At 45.6% G+C, this 21512-nt stretch overlaps 1 protein-coding gene across 1 annotated transcript; it reads right to left on the bottom strand.

The window, feature by feature from the left end:
• Positions 1–2450: 2450 nt before the first annotated feature.
• Positions 2451–5639, bottom strand: IFI6 (interferon alpha inducible protein 6). Its single transcript, XM_027617216.1, has 5 exons — positions 5513–5639; positions 4451–4546; positions 4020–4103; positions 3782–3931; positions 2451–2663 (listed from the first exon to the last, which is right to left on the bottom strand). The coding sequence occupies exons 2-5, from the start codon at positions 4518–4520 to the stop codon at positions 2557–2559; spliced, it is 411 nt and encodes a 136-aa protein (XP_027473017.1). The 5' UTR covers positions 4521–4546; positions 5513–5639; the 3' UTR covers positions 2451–2556.
• Between the last annotated feature and the right edge of the window lie 15873 nt (positions 5640–21512).

Here is a 21512-nt window from a genome sequence, read left to right on the forward strand (position 1 = left end):
CTCCAGAAATGATCCTAGGACCCTGGGATCATGACCTGAGCCGAAGGCACTTAACCGGCTGAGTCACCCAGGCGTTCCAGATAAATAAATCAATCTTAAAAAAAAAAAAAAAAAAAAAATGCCAGGGCACCTGAGTGGCTCAGTTGGTTAAGTGTCTACTTTTGGCTCAGGTCATGACCAGGGGTCCTGGGATCAAGATCTGCATCCACATCCGTTCTCCCTGCTCAGCAGGGAGCCTGCTTCTCCTGCTCCTTCTGCCACTCCCTCTGCTTGTGCTCTCTCTCACTCTTGCTCTTTCTCAAATAAATAAATGAAATCTTAAAAAAAAGACACCAAGGGAATAAGTGGGGGGTTTATGCTCCTGGGGGCAGGGTGCCCATCCTAAGGAGAAAGGAAGAACAGGGTCTGTGAGCTCCAGAAAGTAACCCTGACTCCAAAGTCACATGATCTAGTTCCTGGTTGTTATTTGGCTTTTTTCTCTCTGCTTTATCCTTTAATCTTACAAAGGAGGAAACTGAGTCACATGAAGTGAAGGAACTTGTGTTAGGTCTATAGGACTCCAGAGGAAATTCCTAACTACTATGCTCCACTGTCTTATTTGAAAACCCCAGCCTCATCTATGCTGGAGAATGCTGAGTAAGAGGTTAAAGCCCTGTGTTTACTCAGACCAGTGTTAAAGGGGGTTCAGCTCCCCCATTCTCAGGCCTACATGGTAGTGACAGTGGGTACTACTAAGGGTCCCCGAGAGAAAGAACAAGAGATCCAGTCATTCTTCCCATGACTATTGGGGAAGGTGAAGGGATAGATGAGAGGAGACTGACCTCAGGTTCAATTCTACCCACATATATTAGCACCTACTGTGTGCCAGGCCTGTGCCAGGCATTGGAGAGGAGAGAGAAATTAGAAACAATGCCTTCCCTGAAGGTGTTGAGGGATATACACTATGTCTCTGGGATGTCAACCCTATAGACAAACTGGGGTGCAGGCCTCAGTAGAGTGTGATGCTTGAGACTCCGCCTCCCTCTGGAGGCAGAAGTCCACTCTCTGCCCCTCTGTGGACGGCCCCAGCCAAGACAGGACTCAGCTGAGGCCCCTGTGGTGCGTATTGGCTCAGGGGACTCAGCCCAGCTTTTGCCCCTGGACACAAGCCATGAAGAGAGTGTGAGGAGCAGGTGGTGTCTCTCCCACCTATGAACCTCTTCCACGAGCAGTGTTTCTCTGGGGCCTGGGGCAAGCCAGCTGAGGCACACAATTGCCAGCCACAGAGATGGCGTGAGATCTGGGGGCAGGAGCGGGCAGGATGGGACCTCTTACCCACCCTCCCACACACATCGGTAACTGGAGAAGAATGTCTGGATTATAAGTGGGGTGGGGCGGGGGAGGCCTGAGCACAGCTGCAATGGCCCTTTTGTGACCAGCTTTTGTGGTTCACACATGACCACTTCCCAGGGATGCAGATCTCCACAGGAGGCTGGTCTGGCGTGGAGGCTGGTGTGCCCACTCAGAGACCGGAACCCTGGTGCTGGCACCAGCCCTGTCTTCACTGCCATTTGATTTCTGGGACCCCTATGCAACCCCACCCCACCTAGGTCCAGGCACCCTGGTTCACCTGGCTAGGCCTTGCTAACTTTGGATCTCCCCAAAGGTTTGGGTTGGCCTTTCCTTTCCATTCCGAAGGTGTAAAGGCTCCATACGTGAACTGTCCATTTGATTCCCCAGAGTTCTTGGAGGGAAGGAGACCTGGCCCGAGCCATGCCCTCAAAAAGCTGGTGTTACACACTTTCCCCAAGGAAAAGGTCTGGCCTTATATTCTCCATCTAAGGGAGACCACTCTGTGCTTCTTCAGAGAATGGAGATCAGGCTTCTCCATCTCTGCCTAATCAGAAAAGTAGCTGGAAGCTTCTCCCACTGAGAACAGACTGAGCTCTGCCTCCCCAGGCACCCTGTGAAATCGAGCCTGAGTGTTCACGCTGTGGCAGGAGGCTCTGCTGGGAAGGAATCCCAGAGGAGGGGATGTCTCAGCTGGGTTATGAGCTTCAGAAGGACATTTGAGGCAGAGAGAACAGCACGTGCTGAGGCCCAGAGACAAAACCACCTGGTTGTGCTCCAGGAGCTGCGGTTGGCTCCAGGGGAGAAGGGGTCGGAGGTGTGTGGAGAAGGCAAATCGGAGCCATATCTTGTTGGGCTTCTCACAGTAAGGGTGACTCACAGAAAGGCAAAGCATTTTCTTTCTTTCTTTTCTCTTTTTAAGATTTTACTTATTTATTTACTTGAGAGATAGAGCAAGAGAGCACAAGCAGGGGGAGCGGCAGGCAGTGGGAGAGGGAGAAGCAGACTTCCCGTGAGCAGGGAGCCCGATGCGGGGGCTCGATCCCAGGACCCTGGGATCATGACCTGAGCCAAAGGCAGACGCTTAACCGGCTGAGCCACCCAGGTGCCCCAGGGCAAAGTGTTTTCTGATTGAATTTTATTCTGTTTTCACTTAGGTCACTGATGAGTGTGACAGAGAAAGCCCCGGGCTACAGTTGGAAGGAGTGGGTTCCCGGCTGCTGCTGGCTACTCCTCATCGTCCACCTCCTCCTTGCTGTTTCCGAGGAATTTGTGGACAGTGTAGCCTAGAAAGGCACCAACCTTGCCCATGAGGGCACTGCCACCACTGGTCCCTGTAAAGCAAATAGAGCCAGGTCACTTGGGGCCCAGGCGCCAGGCCCGAGAATCCAAATGCCTGGAAACCATTAGTGAAGTCCAGCTTCTTTTCCAGTTAGAGAAACAGGGGCCTTAAGAGGGGACAGGACTTTTGCAAAGTGAATCCTAGTTCCCCCTTGACTTGCCATCTCCAATCAGAGATGTGTTTCAAGATGGAAAGTACACCAATAACAGCTCATTCTCTTCACATCTGCGGTGAACACACCGTGTTATTAATAATGCTCCCAACAGCCACCTCAGTGGTGACCTCCCTGTGGGGCCTGGGGGCTTACAAGTAAGGGATTTCATCCTCCTCACAAGCGTGTGACATGCACAAGCATCTTACAGCGCAGGCCTGTTCCTAGCCTTGCCCACACCCTTCACCTCCCACTGCTGGGGTGTGGACTGATCTGTGTCTTCTCTTCTGCCCCCTCTGAGAAAGACTATATTCTTTTGGGCTGGTTCTTTGAGCTTTTGTCATCCAGAATTGAGAGCAGATGGAAGATTCAGGAAGGCAGAGAGGAGTCTGCCAGGGGCAACTTTTCTCTAGGATTTTGGAGGCCTCAGAGAGAGAGGGAGGGAAAGAAAAAGAAAGGGGTGGAAGAGAGAGAGAGAGAGAGAAGTGAATGCGTTTCTTTTAATTAAAAAAATTTAAAAAATTTTAAGTATAATCTTTACACCCAACATGGGGCTCCAGCTCACAACCGGGAGATCAAAAGTCACATGCTTTACCAACTGAACCAGCCAGGCACCCCTCTCCACCACCTTTCTTTGCCAATCTGGTTCTCTGGGATTGAGCAGATTCATAAAATGTTATATTGAGGATGGCCATCCCTGTTAAAAGATGAGGAAACTGAGGCTTGTCGTGACCTGGCCAAAGCATCAGTGAGGCACCTGGCCTTCGTGGTTAAAAGCGAGGCATAAGACCAGGTTCGAATCCTGACCCTGGTGCTAATTAACTGGGAGAACTCGAGTAAATTACTTAGTCCCTCGGTGCCTCAGTTTCCCCACTGCAGGATGGAGATTGTAAGAACACCCGACTCATAGAGTCACCTGACCCTGGCGTCCCCGCCCGAGGGCCCGGCCGCCCACTCACCGAGGCTCTGCAGCGTGGCCACCAGCCCCCCGGCGGGCACCCCGCCCCCGTTCGCCACGGCCGACCAGCTCATCAGCGAGGCGGCCACCGAGTTGGCGGCAATGCCGGTGCTCATGAAGCCCAGCGCGGGCAGCCCGGCGGCCAGGAGCCCTGGAGGAAGAGGAGGTGATGAGCAAGCGTCCGCAGCAGGGGCCCGAGCCGCGCCCCGCTTCCCGAGCTTTGCGCTCTCTCAACGCACCTCCTCCGACCGCCATGTAGGTCAGCGCGCCCCAGAACCCGGAGCCTCCGCCTTCCGAGCCTTCTTTTCCCTCTTGTCGTTTGCCTATCGGGAGGGGACAAAGTGGAGCGGGGAGCAGGGCTCCCTACTCTGTGCCTGATGCTCAGGACCACCCCCATCCTTCCATTTCGGGGAGCCTCCCTGAAGGGAAGAGACTTCACCCAAGGCGCCGTGTCTGGCGCCTACCTGGCACAGAATACCCTTCGGTGGAACGGAGGAATTGACAGGTGGGGATTCGAATCTGGGACCCTGGCTACAGCGACCCGGAGCTGGCCATCGTAACAGGCCTCCTCGTCTTGGAACCAGGGACCCTGAGACTCTCCGCCGGGATTCTGAAACTCTCCCACTTCTGAAAATTATCCCACAGGCCTCCCTGGTGCGGGGATCCTTACCTGCCTGCGCCCCGCGGCCGGCGAAGAGTAGCAGGTAGCACAGGAAGAGCGACACCGCCTCCTGCCGCATGGTGGCGCCGCGCGCGGGCTTTGTCACTGGCCCAGAGGAAAGGGAGAGGGAGAAGGTCTGCAGAGCCCTTTTGGACCCGCTCGGTGGTTTTCCCCTCCTGTTCCGGCAGGAGTCCATAAAAAGCAGCGAGGTGCTCTGGGTTGAACCCAGGACCCTCCTAAGGAGCCGCGGGCTTTCAATTTCCTCGTGACAACAACACTCACACAGCAAATTGTGCAGCCTAGACACACGCTCAAGCCTGTCGGAATTCAAACCTTACGCTCTTTCCACTATAGCACAGAATAGGAAAATACATATGCCCCCAAACTCACCTCTAATGTGATCTTTGTCAGCTCAAGGAATTTTCCGTGAATTAAAAACGACAACCTCCCATATATTGAGGACTTAGCACTTTATGACACAAGGTCATTTATACCCATAACAACCCCATGGGGTAGGTACCATTGTTCTCAATCATGTGTTATAGATAAGGAAGCTGAAACGGGGAGAGGTTAAGTAATATTCCTAAGACTGCCCAGCTAGGAAGTGGCAGTCAGGATTTAAACCCACAGTCGACTGATGCTCAAACCCACACTTCCAGATCCAGATAACTTCATCTATCCTCAAAGATGAACTCACTGTCACCTTAGATCCTACATTAAAGGGGTTTCAGAAATCGTCCAGTCCTTTGGGCAAGTAAGGTAGCTTGATCTCCATTTTACAGATGACAAACTAAAGCCCAAAGACGTGAAGTGCCAGGGTTAAGGCCACATATTGCTGAGTTGGTACCTATAATCCAAGTCTCATGTCTCTTGGGGTTTGGTACCCCAAGCCCCTAAAAGCCCCCAACCCATCTCCTGGGACCAGTCCTAGTCCAGGGCACTACAAGGGACCCAGGGGTATAACCTCCCTGAGGAATGGGTATCCTGGCTCTCGGGGCATGAGGCTCACAGGCAGGCAGCCTGGCAGAGGTTAGCAGCTTGATATTCATACTTTCTAGCTTCTGGGTTTACCTTGGAGGAGGGGAGAAGAGGAATCTTCCTTTCCTTCCCGGAGCCTGATGTTAGATGGGAACAGCAGTGAGGTAACAGCTCTCCGGCTGGAGGCTGGCTTTTTGTAATCACATTTGGACAGCCTCCTCTCCCCCAGGCAACCAACCAATCCTCATCTGAGTTTCCATTTCCTGGACTCACCCTGGGTTTTCTTTCCCCTTTCCTCCAGCTCTGCTTGGCGCTGGCATCTCTGCTATATCCACTGGCAGAAACATGTAATTGAAGCCAGGGACTTTCTGAACAGCTAAGAGTATTCAAAGCAGATCATGCTAGAGTGGGATCCACGACCCTGCTGGGCTTCTTGAAGCCCAACCACCAGCTCCTCTCAGGATGCAGAGGCCTTTCACAATTCAATTCATAATAATGCCTACCATTTATCAAGCACTTTCTGCACAGCAGGACCTATGTAAAATACCCTATATACATGATCTCTTTCCTATCCCACAACAGTCCTGCAAAGTATCATCTATTGTTTATAATCCTCAGTCTGCAGAGGAGGAGATTTAAGCTTGTGGAAATAAAGTCATTCGATTCCATGCTTTCTCAGGCTGGCTGCTTCTGAGTGATGGCATATGGTAAGACCAGTGAAGGCCATGTACGTGAGGCCATTAGCACACATCCTTTGCCATAAAATGGGTCCTCTGGTCCTGGTAAATGGATTGAGCATTCTTTAAACCTTTGGATAGTTATGCTTGAGAAGCACTATGGGTAAGAAACGCAACGCATGTTTGGAGTACATAAACAATTCTAGGGGCATCTGGGTGGCTTAGTTGGTTGAGCAACTGCCTTCAGGCTCAGGTCATGGTCCCAGAGTCCTGGCATCGAGTCCCACATCGGGTGCCCAGCTCAGCGGGGAGCCTGCTTCTCCTTCTGACCCTCTCTCTCTCTCTCTCAAATAAATAAATAAATAAATAAATAAATAAAATCTTTAAGGAAAAAAAAAAACAACAATTCTAGTAAGAATGAATCATTGCCTTCTCCAAAGTGGAAAGGGGCTGATATAACTGACCTGCCACCAGGTGGCTGGCGGTTCTCCCTGATACACTGCAGCCTACTGTTGGCTGCTTGGCTATTTGTTGGCGGTTGTTAGATTAACTTTGGAGAAGGAGCCCAAGTTTCGGGGTCCATTCATAGCCTCCATCTTTGCCACCATGACCATTTTTTTTTTATGGATTTTTTCCCCCAAAGCGATAGAGTTGCTAAGTTCAGAGCCTGGTTGACATTCACAATATGGGACATATGACTATCTGGCTGGACAGCCTCCAGCCATGTTGTACCTTCAGGATCATGTGATCCACTGGATTTAGGTTAAACTCCATCTATCACCTGGCCTCTGTTAGTCCCCACTCTAACCAGAAATCTATGTTGGTATTTTGTGTCTCTTAGTTTCTGTGTCAGCTCAGACTCCATGTCTTTAATAATCTTTGAAAATTGTGAATATTCTTCTTTTTCCAAAGCACAGTTACCTTAGTAAATGGCAGCAGATCCCTTTGCGGAAGGATTGGAGGGACATTTACTCTATGTAACTATGTATCATTCACTGCAGAGTTGTTCCTTAATGGGGCATAACCTGTCCTGCAGTCACAGTGTTCTGGTTATATGAACTTAGATCTAGGGTCTGGATGAGGGACTGTGATTTTCCATTGTGGCAGCTAATGTCAGTCTTCCACCTATCAGCTCTTGATTTTTTTTTAAAGATTTTATTTATTTATTTGACAGAGAGAGAGAGAAAGCACAAGCAGGTGGAGTTTCAGGCAGAAGGAGAGGGAGAGGGAGAAGCAGGCTCCCCACTGAGCAGAGAGCCTGATGCAGGACTCAATCCCAGGACCCTGGGATCATGACCTGAGCCAAAGGCAGACGCTTAACCGACTGAGCCACCCAGGCACCCCTTGATTTTTTTTTTAATATAAAAGTCGAGGGGAGGGGGGTGGGGGGATGGGTTAGCCCGGTGATGGGTATTAAGGAGGGCATGTATTGAATGGAGCACTGGGTGTTATACGCAAACAATGAATCATGGAACACTACATCAAAAACTAATGATGTAATGTATGATGACTAACATAAGATAATAAAATAAAATTAAAACAAGCAACAACAACAACAACAACAAAAAGTTGAGAGGGGGCACCTAGCTGGCTCAGTCAGTAGAACGTGTGACTCTTGGTCTCGGGGTTATAAGTTCAAGCCCCATGATGGGTATAGATATTCCTTAAAAATAAAATCTTTTAAGCTATTTTTTAAAAAGATTTTGTTTATTTGAGAGAGCGTGCACTCATGAGAGTGGGGGAGGGGCAGAGGGAGAGAATCTCAAGCAGACTCCACGCTGAGCATAGAGCCCAATATAGGGCTTGATCTCATGACCCTGAGATCATGACCTGAGCTGAAACCAAGAGTCGATGCTTAACCAACTGAGCAACGCAGGTGCCCCAAAATAAAATTATTTAAATAAATAAATAAATAAATAAATAAATAAATAAATAAATAATAAAAATTGAGGATTACCCAGTCAGCTGTCCATCCATCCCATCCCCATAGTCAACTTGCCACAGATCCCTGCAGATCAAGGCACCCTCATTGTCACTTTGGCCTTGCTGCCCATGACACTAATCATACTCACCTGGCCTTGGATGCTACCTCTGCCATTCTGGAATCCCAACATTACTATTGATATTAGGGATGCCAGTTCCATGGCCGCATCTCTTACTCTTCATCTCAGCCTACCAAAGACAGATACCACTGAGCTACTCAGAGATGCTGATATCCATTTCTCAGTGAATACCTCATTGCTTCAGTAAAGAGAGTGTCCTCTGGGCCCTCCTAGAGAACATAGTCAGGTGCTGAGTTTTTGGATTTTCCATTCCCCCCTCCTTGAACTTTCCAACCTCTTCTTAAGTACTCTACCGTGGAAGTTCTAGCATCTTGACCTCATTTATTGTGGGCCACCATCCTGCTTTAAAGAACCATCCTTGCAAAGTTTTAAGACCATATTTCAATTATTTATTGCTGCTAACAACCCCCCCCAAACTTAAAGGCTTAAAACAACCGCAATTTATTATTTCTCACAATTCTGTAATCTGGGTTAGGCTTAGTTTGTTGTGCATATGCTTCATGTGGTATTTACAGGTGTTTGTAGGAGAAGAGATGCCCAAGATGTCCTTTTCACTTACATAAATGGCACTTCAGCTGGGATGGATGGAACACGTGTGGACTGGTCAGTCATCTCCATTTTTTTTTAAAGATTTTATTTATTTATTTGAGAGAGAGAATGAGAGATAGAGAGCACGAGAGGGAAGAGAGTCAGAGGGAGAAGCAGACTCCCTGCTGAGCAGGGAGCCCAATGTGGGACTCGATCCTGGGACTCCAGGATCATGACCTGAGCCGAAGGCAGTCGCTTAACCAACTGAGCCACCTAGGCACCCAGTCATCTCCTTTTTTAAAAGATTTATTTATTTGAGAGAAATAGAGAGCACATGCACAAGGGAGCAGGGGCAGAGGGAGAGGGAGAGAGAATCCCAAGCAGACTCCATGCTGAGCATGGAGCCCGATGTGGGGCTTGATCTCATGACCTGAGCTGAAATCAAGAGTTGGATGCGGATGCTTAACTGACTGTGCCATGCAGGTTCCCCAGTCATCTCTCTTAATATGGTGTTTCTGCATGGCTAACTTGTACTTCCTCACAGTGTGAGGGTCTCAGTGTGCATCTTACATGGTGGCTGGCTTCCAAGAGGGAGGAAATGGAAGCTGCCAGTCTTCATGAAGTTTAGGTCTGGAACTGGAACAATGTCCTTCTACCATATTCTGTTAGTTAAGGCAAATCACAAGACCAGTCTAGATTCAAGGAGAAGAGGAAAACAGTCTCCATCTCTTGATGTGAGGGGTGGCACGTATATAGAGGGAAGGAAGAAATCGATTGTGACCATCTTTGGAAACCATCTACCGGAGACAAGGTCTAGCTATCCTTTTTTTAAAAAAAAGAAACATTTTTTTTTTGTTTAAAGATATTATTTATTTATTTGAGAGAGAGAGAGGGGAAGAGAGAGCACAAGTGGGCTGAGGGGCAGAGGGAGAAGCAGACTCCCCACTGAGCAAGGAGCCTGTTGTGGGACTTGATCCCAGGACTCTGGGATCATGAGCTGAGCCAAAGGCAGACACTTAATCAACTGAGCCACCCAGGTGCCCCTGAGATCTAGCTATCTTTGCAAGAATATTGAAGACTGGGATGCCTGTCTGGCTCAGTGGAGCATGCACTCTTGAACTTGGGGTTGTGGGTTTGAGTCCCACATTGAGTATAGAGATTACTCAAAAATAAAATCTTAAAAAAAAAAAAAGAATACTGAAGCCTGAAGTATGGGACAGTGGTCCATGATGATGAGATCCCTATTAGCCAGTCTTACATTCTGCCTTGCCTGCCCCCTCACTGCCATGTCTAAAACTCCCAAGATCTCTCCCACATATATTAACTAGGTTTTTTGATTCCTTTGATGTGTAGCTTATTTTTCCCAGGTCAGGACTTAAATTTCCCCACTCAGGATTTGCTGGGAACTGACCCTGTTTATTTGAGGAGGTGATGGGAGCAGGTCTTGAGGAGAATAAATGTCATCTTATGATGTGCCTGCTTCCTGTGAGATTAGTGCATAGTCTCAAGGAAAAGGGAAATTGTTCTTCCTTGGCAAGAGGTCAGGGGCTGCTCTACCCCCCAGGAAAACTCAGGAGAATTTATGAGATAAAGATTCTTAGGTTTGTCTGCCCTAATGTCCCTATACCAGGTCTCAGGGTCCTACTCTTTCCCTGTCAGGACCTTGACTCTGACATAGGAGATCTACTAAAGTTGTACAATTAGAGTCCTTTGCAACTGCCACTTATAACCTGCCTGATCCTGGATGTGGTTTTTTGTTTTTTGTTTTAGTCTTCCCTTCACCACAAGAGAAAGCTTTCATCATTGTTGCCAACTGAAGGCCAAGGTAATCACTCCACTTGCTACCAGCAATGAGATCCCTATTGCCTTCACATAAGTCAGAAGAACAACCACAGAATCATATGCTGAAGGTTTGTTTTCTGGGACCTCTTCTGGTACTAATTGTCAGCCTCTGTTCCCTAGAAAACAGAGTCCAAATCGAAGGTTGTATGCTAATGTTTTCTTGGGAGTTGCAATCCCCACAGCCAGGGGGAAAGAGAAATGAAACAGAGAAGGAAGGAAAGAAATACAAGCTAGTGCATTACTTTGCTGGCCAGTCCCACAAAAATCCAAGCCAGTTGCTCAGTCACATGGGATCTCTTCAAAGAGGTGACATAGAGCCACTGTGTCTCAGAATAGTCCATAAGAAGGAAGAAGAGTGAGGAATTTATCTCTCAGCAATTTTTCACTTTCTGGTCTCCTGGTCACCAACAGGAGTTTGGAATTATGTGAATTCATTCCACTGGGCTGTTTCTGGGCAAGTGAGAGCCTTCATGGGTCCAGTTGGGTCAGACATGAGTGCCAAAGCTTCTGTGCTTTCCACTACAGCAGCCTTCATTGAGTTCATGCCAAGGACTAGCATTTGCCTCCCCACGATGCTGAGGAATCCAGTAACATTTGGTGATGAGGCAAGGATATGGACTGCTGGAAGACATCTAAAGTGAGTCTGGGACAGTGAGAATAAAGACTGGCATTTACTTAGAGAGAGGTGGGAAGCTACTGGAAGGATCTGAGCAGAGTGACATGTCTGACAAGTTTTAGCAGGATGACTCTGGCTGCCCAGGAGTCGATTGCAAAAGTCCAGGTGTATCCATCAGGGTTCTATCAGGGAAGCAGAACCATCAGGAGTGATATAAAACGAGGGACTTATTATAGGTATTTAACCTGATACAATTATGAGGGCTGGTTAAACGGATGACAGAGGTTGTTGCTTGTGTATCTGGTGTTGGGCTAGAAGTCAACAAGGCAGTTCTGAGAGGATGGGTATTCTGAAAGATGGACATGAAGTGGTGGATGTCAAGGTCAAATAGTACTTCCGAAGATGAGCTGGAACCCACGAGGACAAAGTAGATCTCCCGTTGGTCTCTCCACACCTTCAAGCCTCCAGTTTTGACACCCAGCAATAGAAGCTGCCCTTCATTGACACACACGCTTCAACCTGGAGTTGGAGAAGCAGAAGGCAGAGAACCAGGGGGTTGGGAGGAGCTGTGGGCCCAGTTGCTGCCTTACAAGGACAAGGGGAGCCAGCAGGTCAGGGAAAACATGCATGAGCTATGGCAGCATCTGACCCTGTATCAACCTTCCAAGAGTAGGCATGGCTACAGCCTCACTTCTGCCTCCAAATCCTGCCTAAATCTTCCTCTGTGGCAAATTCTCACCCAAAACTACACGAGAGGGAATTCTGGGAAACATAGTTCCAGCTTAGCTAAATTGACAGAATACAAATTCCAGCACACCAGGTAAGAAATTAGGGTGGCTTGACCTAGAGTATTGGCAACAGGGGTGAGAGAAGTGCTTGAACTCTGGAGGTATCCTGAATATCGCTCACTATCTGAATCTGTTTGCTTTCTAAGCTTGGGTGGTGAGTTCTGATGCAAAAGTCGCATGTGTTGAGTGAAAACCAAATGCCCACCACTCACATCTATAGAGCCTAGGACAAAGATATAAATAGAGGTGCACCTATTACATCTAAATATTTAAAAACTCCAAATGAAGACACACCTATCATTTAAAATATATTCTAGCTTAGGGTGCCTGGGTGGCTCAGTTGGTTGGGTGTTTGGGTCTTGATCTCAGGTTGTGGGTTCAAGCCCCATGTTGGGCTCCATGCTGGGCGTGGCGCCTACTTAAAACTAACTAAATAAATAATAAAATAAAATATAGTCTATCTTTATACCTTAAGTTTACCTTCATAATGACAAAATAAAAAATATGTGTAGATCTATAACTTCTATGTGACTGAAAGTCTATCAAAATAAATGGATTTCATTATCATACTACATATCTGGGTGTTACAGTGATGGACTGGAAATATTTGGACAAGGAATACAAAAATATATACATAATTAATAAATTATTATATATTTATTCCATATAAAAGAGAGAGAAAAAAGTGCTGGCCTGTAACTCACAACTAGACCATGTTATTGAACGTAAATGATCTCACAGAATACCAATACTCAGTTGGTTACATGTTTACTCTGAGACCATGATAAAATAAGACAAAACAAGGCCACTTTATATTTTATCTTAGCACAGATAACAAGGTCACTGTGCCTCCCTCAAAATATCAAGCTATCCTTCCCCCCTTAGCTAAAATGAGTGACTGCTATCTTTTTTTAATTTTTTATTGTTATGTTAATCACCATACATTACATCATTAGTTCTTGATGTAGTGTTCCATGATTCGTTGTTTGTGCATAACACCCAGTGCTCCACGTAGAACGTGCCCTCCTTAATACCCATCACCAGGCTAACCCATCCCCCCACCCCCTCCCCTCTAGAACCCTCAGTTTGTTTTTCAGAGTCCATCGTCTCTCATGGTTCGTCTCCCCCCTCCGACTTACTCCCCTTCATTCTTCCCCTCCTGCTATCTTCTTCTTTTTCTTTTTTCCTAACATATCTTGCATTATTTGTTTCAGAAGTACAGATCTGTGATTCAACAGTCTTGCACAATTCACAGCGCTCACCATAGCACATACCCTCCCCAATGTCTATCACCCAGCCACCCCATCCCTCCCACCCCCCACCACTCCAGCAACCCTCAGTTTGTTTCCTGAGATTAAGAATTCCTCATATCAGTGAGGTCATATGATACATGTCTTTCTCTGATTGACTTATTGAGTGACTGCTATCTTAACAATTAATTTTACCCTGTGCTAGTCTCGTCTCCCTACAGATAAGATTTATGTATTGAGATTCCCAATCATAGAAATGCCCTTGCTTTCTGACATCCAGAGAGTGAGAGCAAACCCTCCCTTACTATCTTAGACTTTCCCCCAAGTCATTCAACCCTAGTCCAGATCCTATAAGAGGCTGTAACACCCATGATTCCCGGTGTGTCTACTCTCCCTCACCACAATATGTGATAAATCCAATTTGTTTATCTATAGGTATGTTTCTGGTGGTCTTTGGCTGAAGAGCATTAACACATTTAGAATATATTTTTCTTTTTTTTTTTAAAGATTTTATTTATTTATTTGAGAGAGAGCGAGAATGAGAGATAGAGAGCACGAGAAGGAAGAGGGTCAGAGGGAGAAGCAGACTTCCTGCTGAGCAGGGAGCCCGATGCGGGACTCGATCCCGGGACTCCAGGATCATGACCTGAGCCGAAGGCAGTCGCTTAACCAACTGAGCCACCCAGGCGCCCCTAGAATATATTTTTCTTGACTTTTTTTCACCAAAATCACTAACCTTCCTTTTTTTTTTTAAGTTTGTATTTAAATTCCAGTTAGTTAACATACAGGATAGTTGCACCTTTTGTGCTCATGCTCAGCTCCTGGAAGTCCCCTTGTGGCCTCTCCTATTCTGTTAGCCCTTAGAGGTGGCTCTGAACATGTGGCTGTTAATCTTCTGGGGTGGCTCTCATGGTGTGGTCAGCATCTGCTTTGTACCTCCTCTATCATGCCTAAATAACCGCCTAACATTAGTTTCAGCTGTACAAGACAGTGATTCAACACTTCCATACAACACCTGGTGCTCATCACAAGTGCACCCTAATGTTTCCTTTTTTTAATATTTTATTTATTTGAGAGAAAGAAAGAGAGCGTGCACGAGCAGGGGGAGAGGCAGAGGGAGAAGCAGACTCCCCACTCTCCAAAATATTTAAATCATCTATTAAAAATAAAAAAGCAAACTATACACATTAATATAATGTTTAAAATGAAAATTTAAGGGGCACCTGGGGGGCTCAGTCAGCTGAACATCTGACTTTTGATTTTGGCTCAGATCATGCTCTCAGGGTCGTGGGATCGAGCCCTGCATCCAGGTGTGCACTCAGTATGGGTCTGCTTCTGCTTCGGATTCTCTCTCTCCCTCTGCCCCTCCCCCAACTTGTGCGCGCTCTCTCTCTCTCTCTCTCTCTCTCTCTGTCTCTCTCTCTCTGTCTCTCTCACTCTAAGTAAATAAATACTTAAAAAATAAAATGATAAAGTTGATGTATTTTGGTTTTGAAAATTCTATCAAATCTTACTAATTTTTAAAAATAAAACTTTCTGCAATTTTTAAAAAATTTTTTAAGATTTTATTTATTTATTTGACATAGCGAGAAAGAGCACAAGCAGGAAGAGCAGCAGAGGGAGAAGCAGGCTCCCTGCTGAGCAAGGAGCCCGATGCGGGACTCGATCCCAGGACCCTGGGATCATGACCTGAGCCAAAGGCAGATGCTTAACCGACTGAGCCACCCAGGCATCCCAAACTTTCTGCCATTTTAGTGTTCAATATCCATCTAAATGCCAATAGAAAGAATTGGTACTATGCCTCACACATGTTACATCTAGACTATGCATACCCAGATGAGTAATGAGATTTGTTCAATCTTATTTGTTCTGGAAGAGAAACAGGAAAATGGACACTGGGCACTACTGGAAAATGATACTTTGTTGTGCCATACTTTATTACATTCATGCTGTCAGAGACGAAAGTTTTGGCAAGGTAATGAATTTGTTGGTTCTCTTGCCTAAGCGCAATCTTTCAAGTCTTCTGCAGACTCTGAAGCAGTGTCTCTTCTCTGATGTTGGCACCTGTAAACCTTTACAGCAATCAACACAATTCACTTTTGTTTTGGGAACACAGGCCCCAAGATTTTAGAAGCATTCCCTGGGGCCTGAATTGTGCTAGTCCTAGATGTTTATGATTTCGGGTTGTGCTGTGCTGGTGTTGAACTTCAGATCCTGAGCCACGGAAGCACTCATGTGTTCTTTATCTGATGTGTTTGTGATATGCAGTGTTCTCTAAAACACAGGGCTTGGATCTAAGCATGGTAGTAGTAGTCAGGTCTCCAAAATTGAAGGATATTTCACAAATTTTGTGTCTCCATGGTTTTTGAGTTTAGATAACAGGAGTTCAACTAGTGAGGGATACCTGGTATTTCAATAATAGAACCAATCGATAGCATTACGGACAGACCGGAGGTGACATACTAGAGAAAGAGAGAAGTCAGGGGTGACACCAAGATTTTTCACCCAAACAACTGGGAAAATAGAGCTGTTGTTAACTTAAAGGGAGAGGACTGAAGAAGGAGCTGAACATTTTTTGGAGATACCAAGTTTGAGATGCTTAGTAGATGTCCAAATAGAGATGTCAAGTTCAGGGGAGAGGCCAGACTAGAGACAACTTTCAAAGTCATCGGTGGTAGAAAGCCGAGAACTACATGAGATCTCATAGGATAAGTGGAAAAAGAAAAACAGTCCAAGGACTTTTTACATTCCCTGCCAGTTGTACCTCACATGAACTAGCCACAACCAGGCCGCAGTGGAGGTACTCACTGGAAGAAATGTGGGTGCCTGGATGACAACATGGAGCACAGCCACCAGCTGACCTGGAACATTAGTCCTTAGACCATTATTGTCAGTTTCAGCTGCTGTAACAGAATACCATAGACTGGGTGGCTTATGAACAACAGAAATGTATTTCTCACAGTTCTGTAAACTGGAGAGTCCAAGATCATTTGACAGATGACAAAGACTAGATAATCCTTACCCTGCTCCATTCCACCTGTGCTTGCGGCTCAAAAACTTCCCAGAACTTAGATGCAGCCCCTGGGGAATGTGTGGGGCAGACTCTAAATTATTCCTGTCGCTACTGTTCGCGGCCAACTTTCAACTTGTACCCTGGATCCCATCTCCATTCAACTATTCAAAGGCTTTGTTCCTTCAACTCTCTCCTGCACCGTCAGGTTTCCCCTTTGTTGTTATAGTGCCTATTGAGGAAATAAAAGGGTAAATCTTCTCTTGCCTTTCAGAGCCTTTTAAAATTATCCTTTGCTGTTGTGTTCCAAATCCTCTAAATGCTTCTCTCTACGCACTGACTCCACTTCCTCACCTCCCAGTCTCTCTCTCCTTTTTTTTCCTGCTCTATCTATCTTTAACCTATCTCAGTCAGGCTTTTCCTCCTGCCAACGCAGTGCAACCACTCTTGTCCATCCTGCCAAAGCTCTTAGCAGCCTTTACGACAGAGGATCACTTCTTTTTTTCTTAAAGTTTACTTATTTATTCAAGCAATCTCTACACCCAACGGGGGCTTGAACTCAAAACCCTGAGATCAAGAGTTGTGCGCTCTTCCAACTGAGCCAGCCAAGGGCCCCAGTGATCACTTCTTTCTTGAAGACCCTTCTTCACTTGGCTTCTGAGACCCAACACTCCCCCTGAAATTATATTATACATTTGTTTACTCCTGTATCAGCTGTCTCCCCAGCCCCTACAATGAACATGACACCAGGGACTTGGTTATATTTGTTGCTGTACTTTTTAAAAAGTAATCTCCACACCCAACGTGGGACTCAAACTCACACCCCAAGATCAAGAGTTGCATGCTCTACCAAATGAGCCAGCCAGGCACAACCTTGTTGCTGTGCTTTAAGGGCCTAATACTTAGGGCCTTTAAAGCCACTGCGCCTGATACTTACTAGATGGTCAATTCATGCTTATTGAATAAATAACATGGAAATTAAATCGTTATATGTCAATATAGCTCAATAAAGTCAGAAAAATAATTTAAGTCAGAAGAATAATCTTTAATAAGAAATTACAGTTTTTTAAAAAGTTTTATTTCTTAATTTGTGGACCAAGAATTCATACCTGTGATAGAAGCCAGTTCTAATTTTTATAAACTCCCCTTTCTCCACCCCAGACCTACACCATCTTCCTCAACATGAAGATTTTCTGGAGATGGTGAATAGGAGGTAAGCAGTGACACTCTGGCAGAGCTGACCCAGTTGAAGCTAAGTGTCCCCTCTCTGGACTTCCATGGTACCCTAAGTACAGCACAATTTATTCATCCATTATTATGTCAATAGTTATTTCCTTTTTTTCCCCTTTCCTTTTGATACTATGAACAATACTGCTAGAAAATTGTCTTCTCCTGCTCCCTCAGGGGCACATCCTGCTGCTGCCAAAGACACATGGAGGATGACTTGGTAAAGGGAGAAGGACAAGCTTTGACAGGACAGACATTCAGCAAACACAGGTATGTGTCCAGGTCAGTTCAGGAAACATCCATCATTGTCCTCACTTCAGTCTCCCAGCAGCTGATGACACTATTGACTAATGTCTCTCGCTTTTCTCTTGGCTTCTGTGAAACCACTCTCTCCTCTCTGCACTCTCTTGCTCATGGCTCCTCCGCAGATTTCTCCTCCTGACCAGGGTTCTGTGTTGGATGGACTTCCTTTTGATTCAGGAAGGGGGCACTGCTCTCCTCTCTCTATGGGCTTCCAAAGTACTACCATCCAGTTTTAAGGCATTAAACACTACATATATACTGATAATGTCCCCCAAACTCTATCTTTGTCTCAGACCTCTTCTATAAGACATACACAGACTAGGGTCCAGTGCCTACATACTGTCTCCCCCTGGATGTCCCATAGGCATCTAGAACTTAATACAGGCACACCTTGGAGATATTGCCAGTTGGGTTCCAGACCTCCACAAGAAAGTGAATATCACAATAAAGTGACTCAAATGAACTTCTTGGTTTCCCAGTTCATATGAAAGTTATGTTTATACTATGCTCAGTCTATTAAGTATGCAATGGCATTATATCTAAACATTCAATGTACATTTCTTTTTTTTAAGATTTTATTTATTTATTTGAGAGAGAAAATGAGAGAGAGAGAGAGCACATGAGAGGGGGGAGGGTCAGAGGGAGAAGCAGACTCCCTGCTGAGCAGGGAGCCCGATGTGGGACTCGATCCCGGGACTCCAGGATCATGACCTGAGCCGAAGGCAGTCGCTTAACCAACTGAGCCACCCAGGCGCCTTCAATGTACATTTCTTAATAAAAATATTTTGTTGCTAAAAAATGCTAACCATTGTCTGATGTTTCTGTGTGATGTAATCTTTTTGCTGGTGGAGGGTCTTGCCTTGATTTTTTAGTCTCTTATAATTTATTAAATTTTCCCTGTTTCAATAGTTATTTACCCCTTCTCCATTTCCTTTTTTTTTTTTAAGTGAAGTATAGTTGACATACAATGTTATATTAGTTTCAGGTGTCCAATATAGTGATTTGACAATTCTATACATTATGTTATGCTCACCACAATAAATGTAGTTACCATCTGTCACCATATTATTGTAATATTATATTATATATAATTACAATATTATTGACTATATTCTCTATGCTGTACCTTTCATCCCCGACTTATTTATTTATTTTATTTTTTTTTAAAGATTTTATTTATTTATTCATGAGAGACAGAGACAGAGACAGAGAGGCAGAGGGAGAAGCAAGCTCCCAAGGAGCAGGGAGCCCGATGCGGGACTCGATCCCAGGACCCTGGGATCATGACCTGAGCCGAAGGCAGATGCTTAACCATCTGAGCCACCCAGGCGCCCTATTTATTTTATTTTTTTAGATTTTATTTATTTATTTGAGAGAGAGAGAATGAGAGACAGAGAGCACGAGAGGGAAGAGGGTCAGAGGGAGAAGCAGACTCCCTGCTGAGCAGGGAGCCCGATGTGGTACTCGATCCCGGGACTCCAGGATCATGACCTGAGCCGAAGGCAGTCGCTTAACCAACTGAGCCACCCAGGAGCCCTCCATGACTTATTTATAACTGGAAGTTTGTACCTCTTAATCCCCTTCACCTAGGTTGCCCATTCCCCCAACCCCTCCCCTCTGGCAACCACCAGTTTGTTCTCTGTATTTGTGATTCTGTTTCTGTTTGTTCATTTGTTTTGTTTTTCATATTCCACATATCCGCGAAATCATATGGCATTTGTCTTTCTCTAACTTATTTTCCTCAGCACGATACACTCTAAGTCCCTCTTGGTAGTCACAAATGGTCTTGCCTGGATGTTAATAGCTGCTGACAGATCAGGATGGTGGGTGCTAAAGGTCGGGGTGGCTGCGGCAATTTCTAAAACAATGAAGTTTGCCACATCAATTGCATCTTCCTTTCACAGACAATTTCTCTGGAACACGTGATGATGCTAGTTGATAGCATTTTACTCATAGTAGAACTTCTTTCAAAATTGGAGTCATTTCTCTCAAACCTTGCCGCTGTTTTATCAACTCAGTTTATGTACTATTCTAAATCCTTTGTGTATTTCAACAGTCTTCACAGCAGGAGTAAATTCCATCTCAAGAGACCACTTTCTCTGGTCATCCATAAGAAGCAACTCTTTCTCTCTTCAAGTTGTAATATGAGACTGTGGCCATTCAGTCCCATCTTTAGGCTCGACTTCTCATTCTAGCTCTCTTGCTGTTAACTCCAAATCTGCAGCTACTTCCCCCACTGAAGTCTTGAACCCCTCACAGTCAACCACGAGGGTGGGAAACAACTTTTTCTTCCTTTTTTTTTTTTTTTTAAGATTTTATTTATTTATTTGAGAGAGAGAGAGAGAGAGAGCATGAGCAGTGGGGAGAGGGGAAGCTGGCTCCCCGCTGAGCAGAGAGCCTGACGAGGGACTCCATCCCAGGACCCTGGGATCATGACCCGGGCTGAAGGCAGACGCTTAACTGATTGAGCCACCCAGGAGCCCCAAGGGAATCAACTTTTTCTAAACTCCTATCAAAGTTGATATTTTGACTTCTTCCCATGAATCACGAATGTTCTTAATGGCATGTAGAGAGGTGAACCCCTTCCTGAAGGTTTTCAATTTACTTTTCCCAGATCCACCAGAGGAATCACTCTCTATGGTGGCTATACCCTTAGGAAATGTATTTCTTAAAAAATAACGCCTGGAAGTTGAAATTACTCCTTGATCTATGAGCTGCAGCATACGGATGATATGTTAGCAGGCATGAAAACAACATTAATCTTGATGTACATCTCCATCAGAGTTCGTGGGTGACCAGGTGCATTGTTAACGAGCAGGAATATTTTGAAAGGAATCTTTTTCTGAGCAGTAGGTCTCAACAGTGCGCTTAAAATATTCAGTAAACCACATTATAAACTGGCACATTTTCATCCAGGCTTTGTTTTTCCATCAATAGAGCATAGGCAGAGTAGATTTGGCATTGTTTTTAAGGATTTTTGGAATGGAAATGAGCATTGGCTTCAACTTAAAATCACCAGCTGCATTGCCCCTACCAAGAGAGTCAGTCTGTCCTTTGAAGCTTTGGAGCCAGGCACTGACTTCTCCTCTCCAGCTATGAAAGTCCTGGATGGCATCTTCTTCCAGTAGAAAGCTGCTTCATCTACATTGAAAATTTGTTGCTTAGTGTAGCCACCTTCATCACTGATCTGACTCAGATCTTCTGGAGAACTTGCTGTAGCTTCTACATCAGCATTTGTTTCTTCAGCTTCACCTTGCACTTGTATTTTATGGAGATGGCTTCTTTCCTTAAACCTCACGAACCAACATCTGCTAGCTTCAGACTTTTCTTCTGCAGCTTCCCCGCCCACACCCCCCCGCCCCCGGCCTTCACAGAATTAAAGAGAGTTAGGGCCTTGCTCTGGATTAGGCCTTGGCTTAAAGGAATGTTGTGGTGGGTTTGATCTTTTATCCTGACCACTTGAACTTTAATATCAGCAATAAGACTGTTTTGCTTTCTTATTATTCATGTGTTCACTGGAGTAGCACTATTAATTTCCTTCAAGAACTGAACCTTTCCTTTACATTTACAACTTGGCTATCCGGCACAAGAGGCCTAACTTTCAGTCTATTTCAGCTTTTGACATGCCTTCCTCAATCAGTTCAATCATTTCTAGCTCTTGATTTAAAGTGAGAGACATTTGGCTCTTCCTTTCACTTGAACACGTAGAGGCCATTGTAGGGTTAGTAATTGGACTAATTCCAATATTGTTCCCTGTGTCTCAGGGAACAGCCTGTTTATAGAGCAGTC

The sequence above is a fragment of the Zalophus californianus genome, chromosome 4, assembly GCF_009762305.2.
Source record: "Zalophus californianus isolate mZalCal1 chromosome 4, mZalCal1.pri.v2, whole genome shotgun sequence".
In the NCBI taxonomy this organism is placed as follows: Eukaryota; Metazoa; Chordata; class Mammalia; order Carnivora; family Otariidae; genus Zalophus; species Zalophus californianus.

Coding starts and splice junctions, on each gene's coding strand:
- IFI6 (XM_027617216.1), bottom strand. CDS start 4,520: ATGCGGCAGGAGGCGGTGTCGCTCTTCCTGTGCTACCTGCTACTCTTC. Junction 4,104..4,450: donor CGGCCGCGGGGCGCAGGCAG/GTAAGGATCCCC, acceptor CCCTCCCGATAG/GCAAACGACAAGAGGGAAAA. Junction 2,664..3,781: donor GGCCACGCTGCAGAGCCTCG/GTGAGTGGGCGG, acceptor TTTGCTTTACAG/GGACCAGTGGTGGCAGTGCC.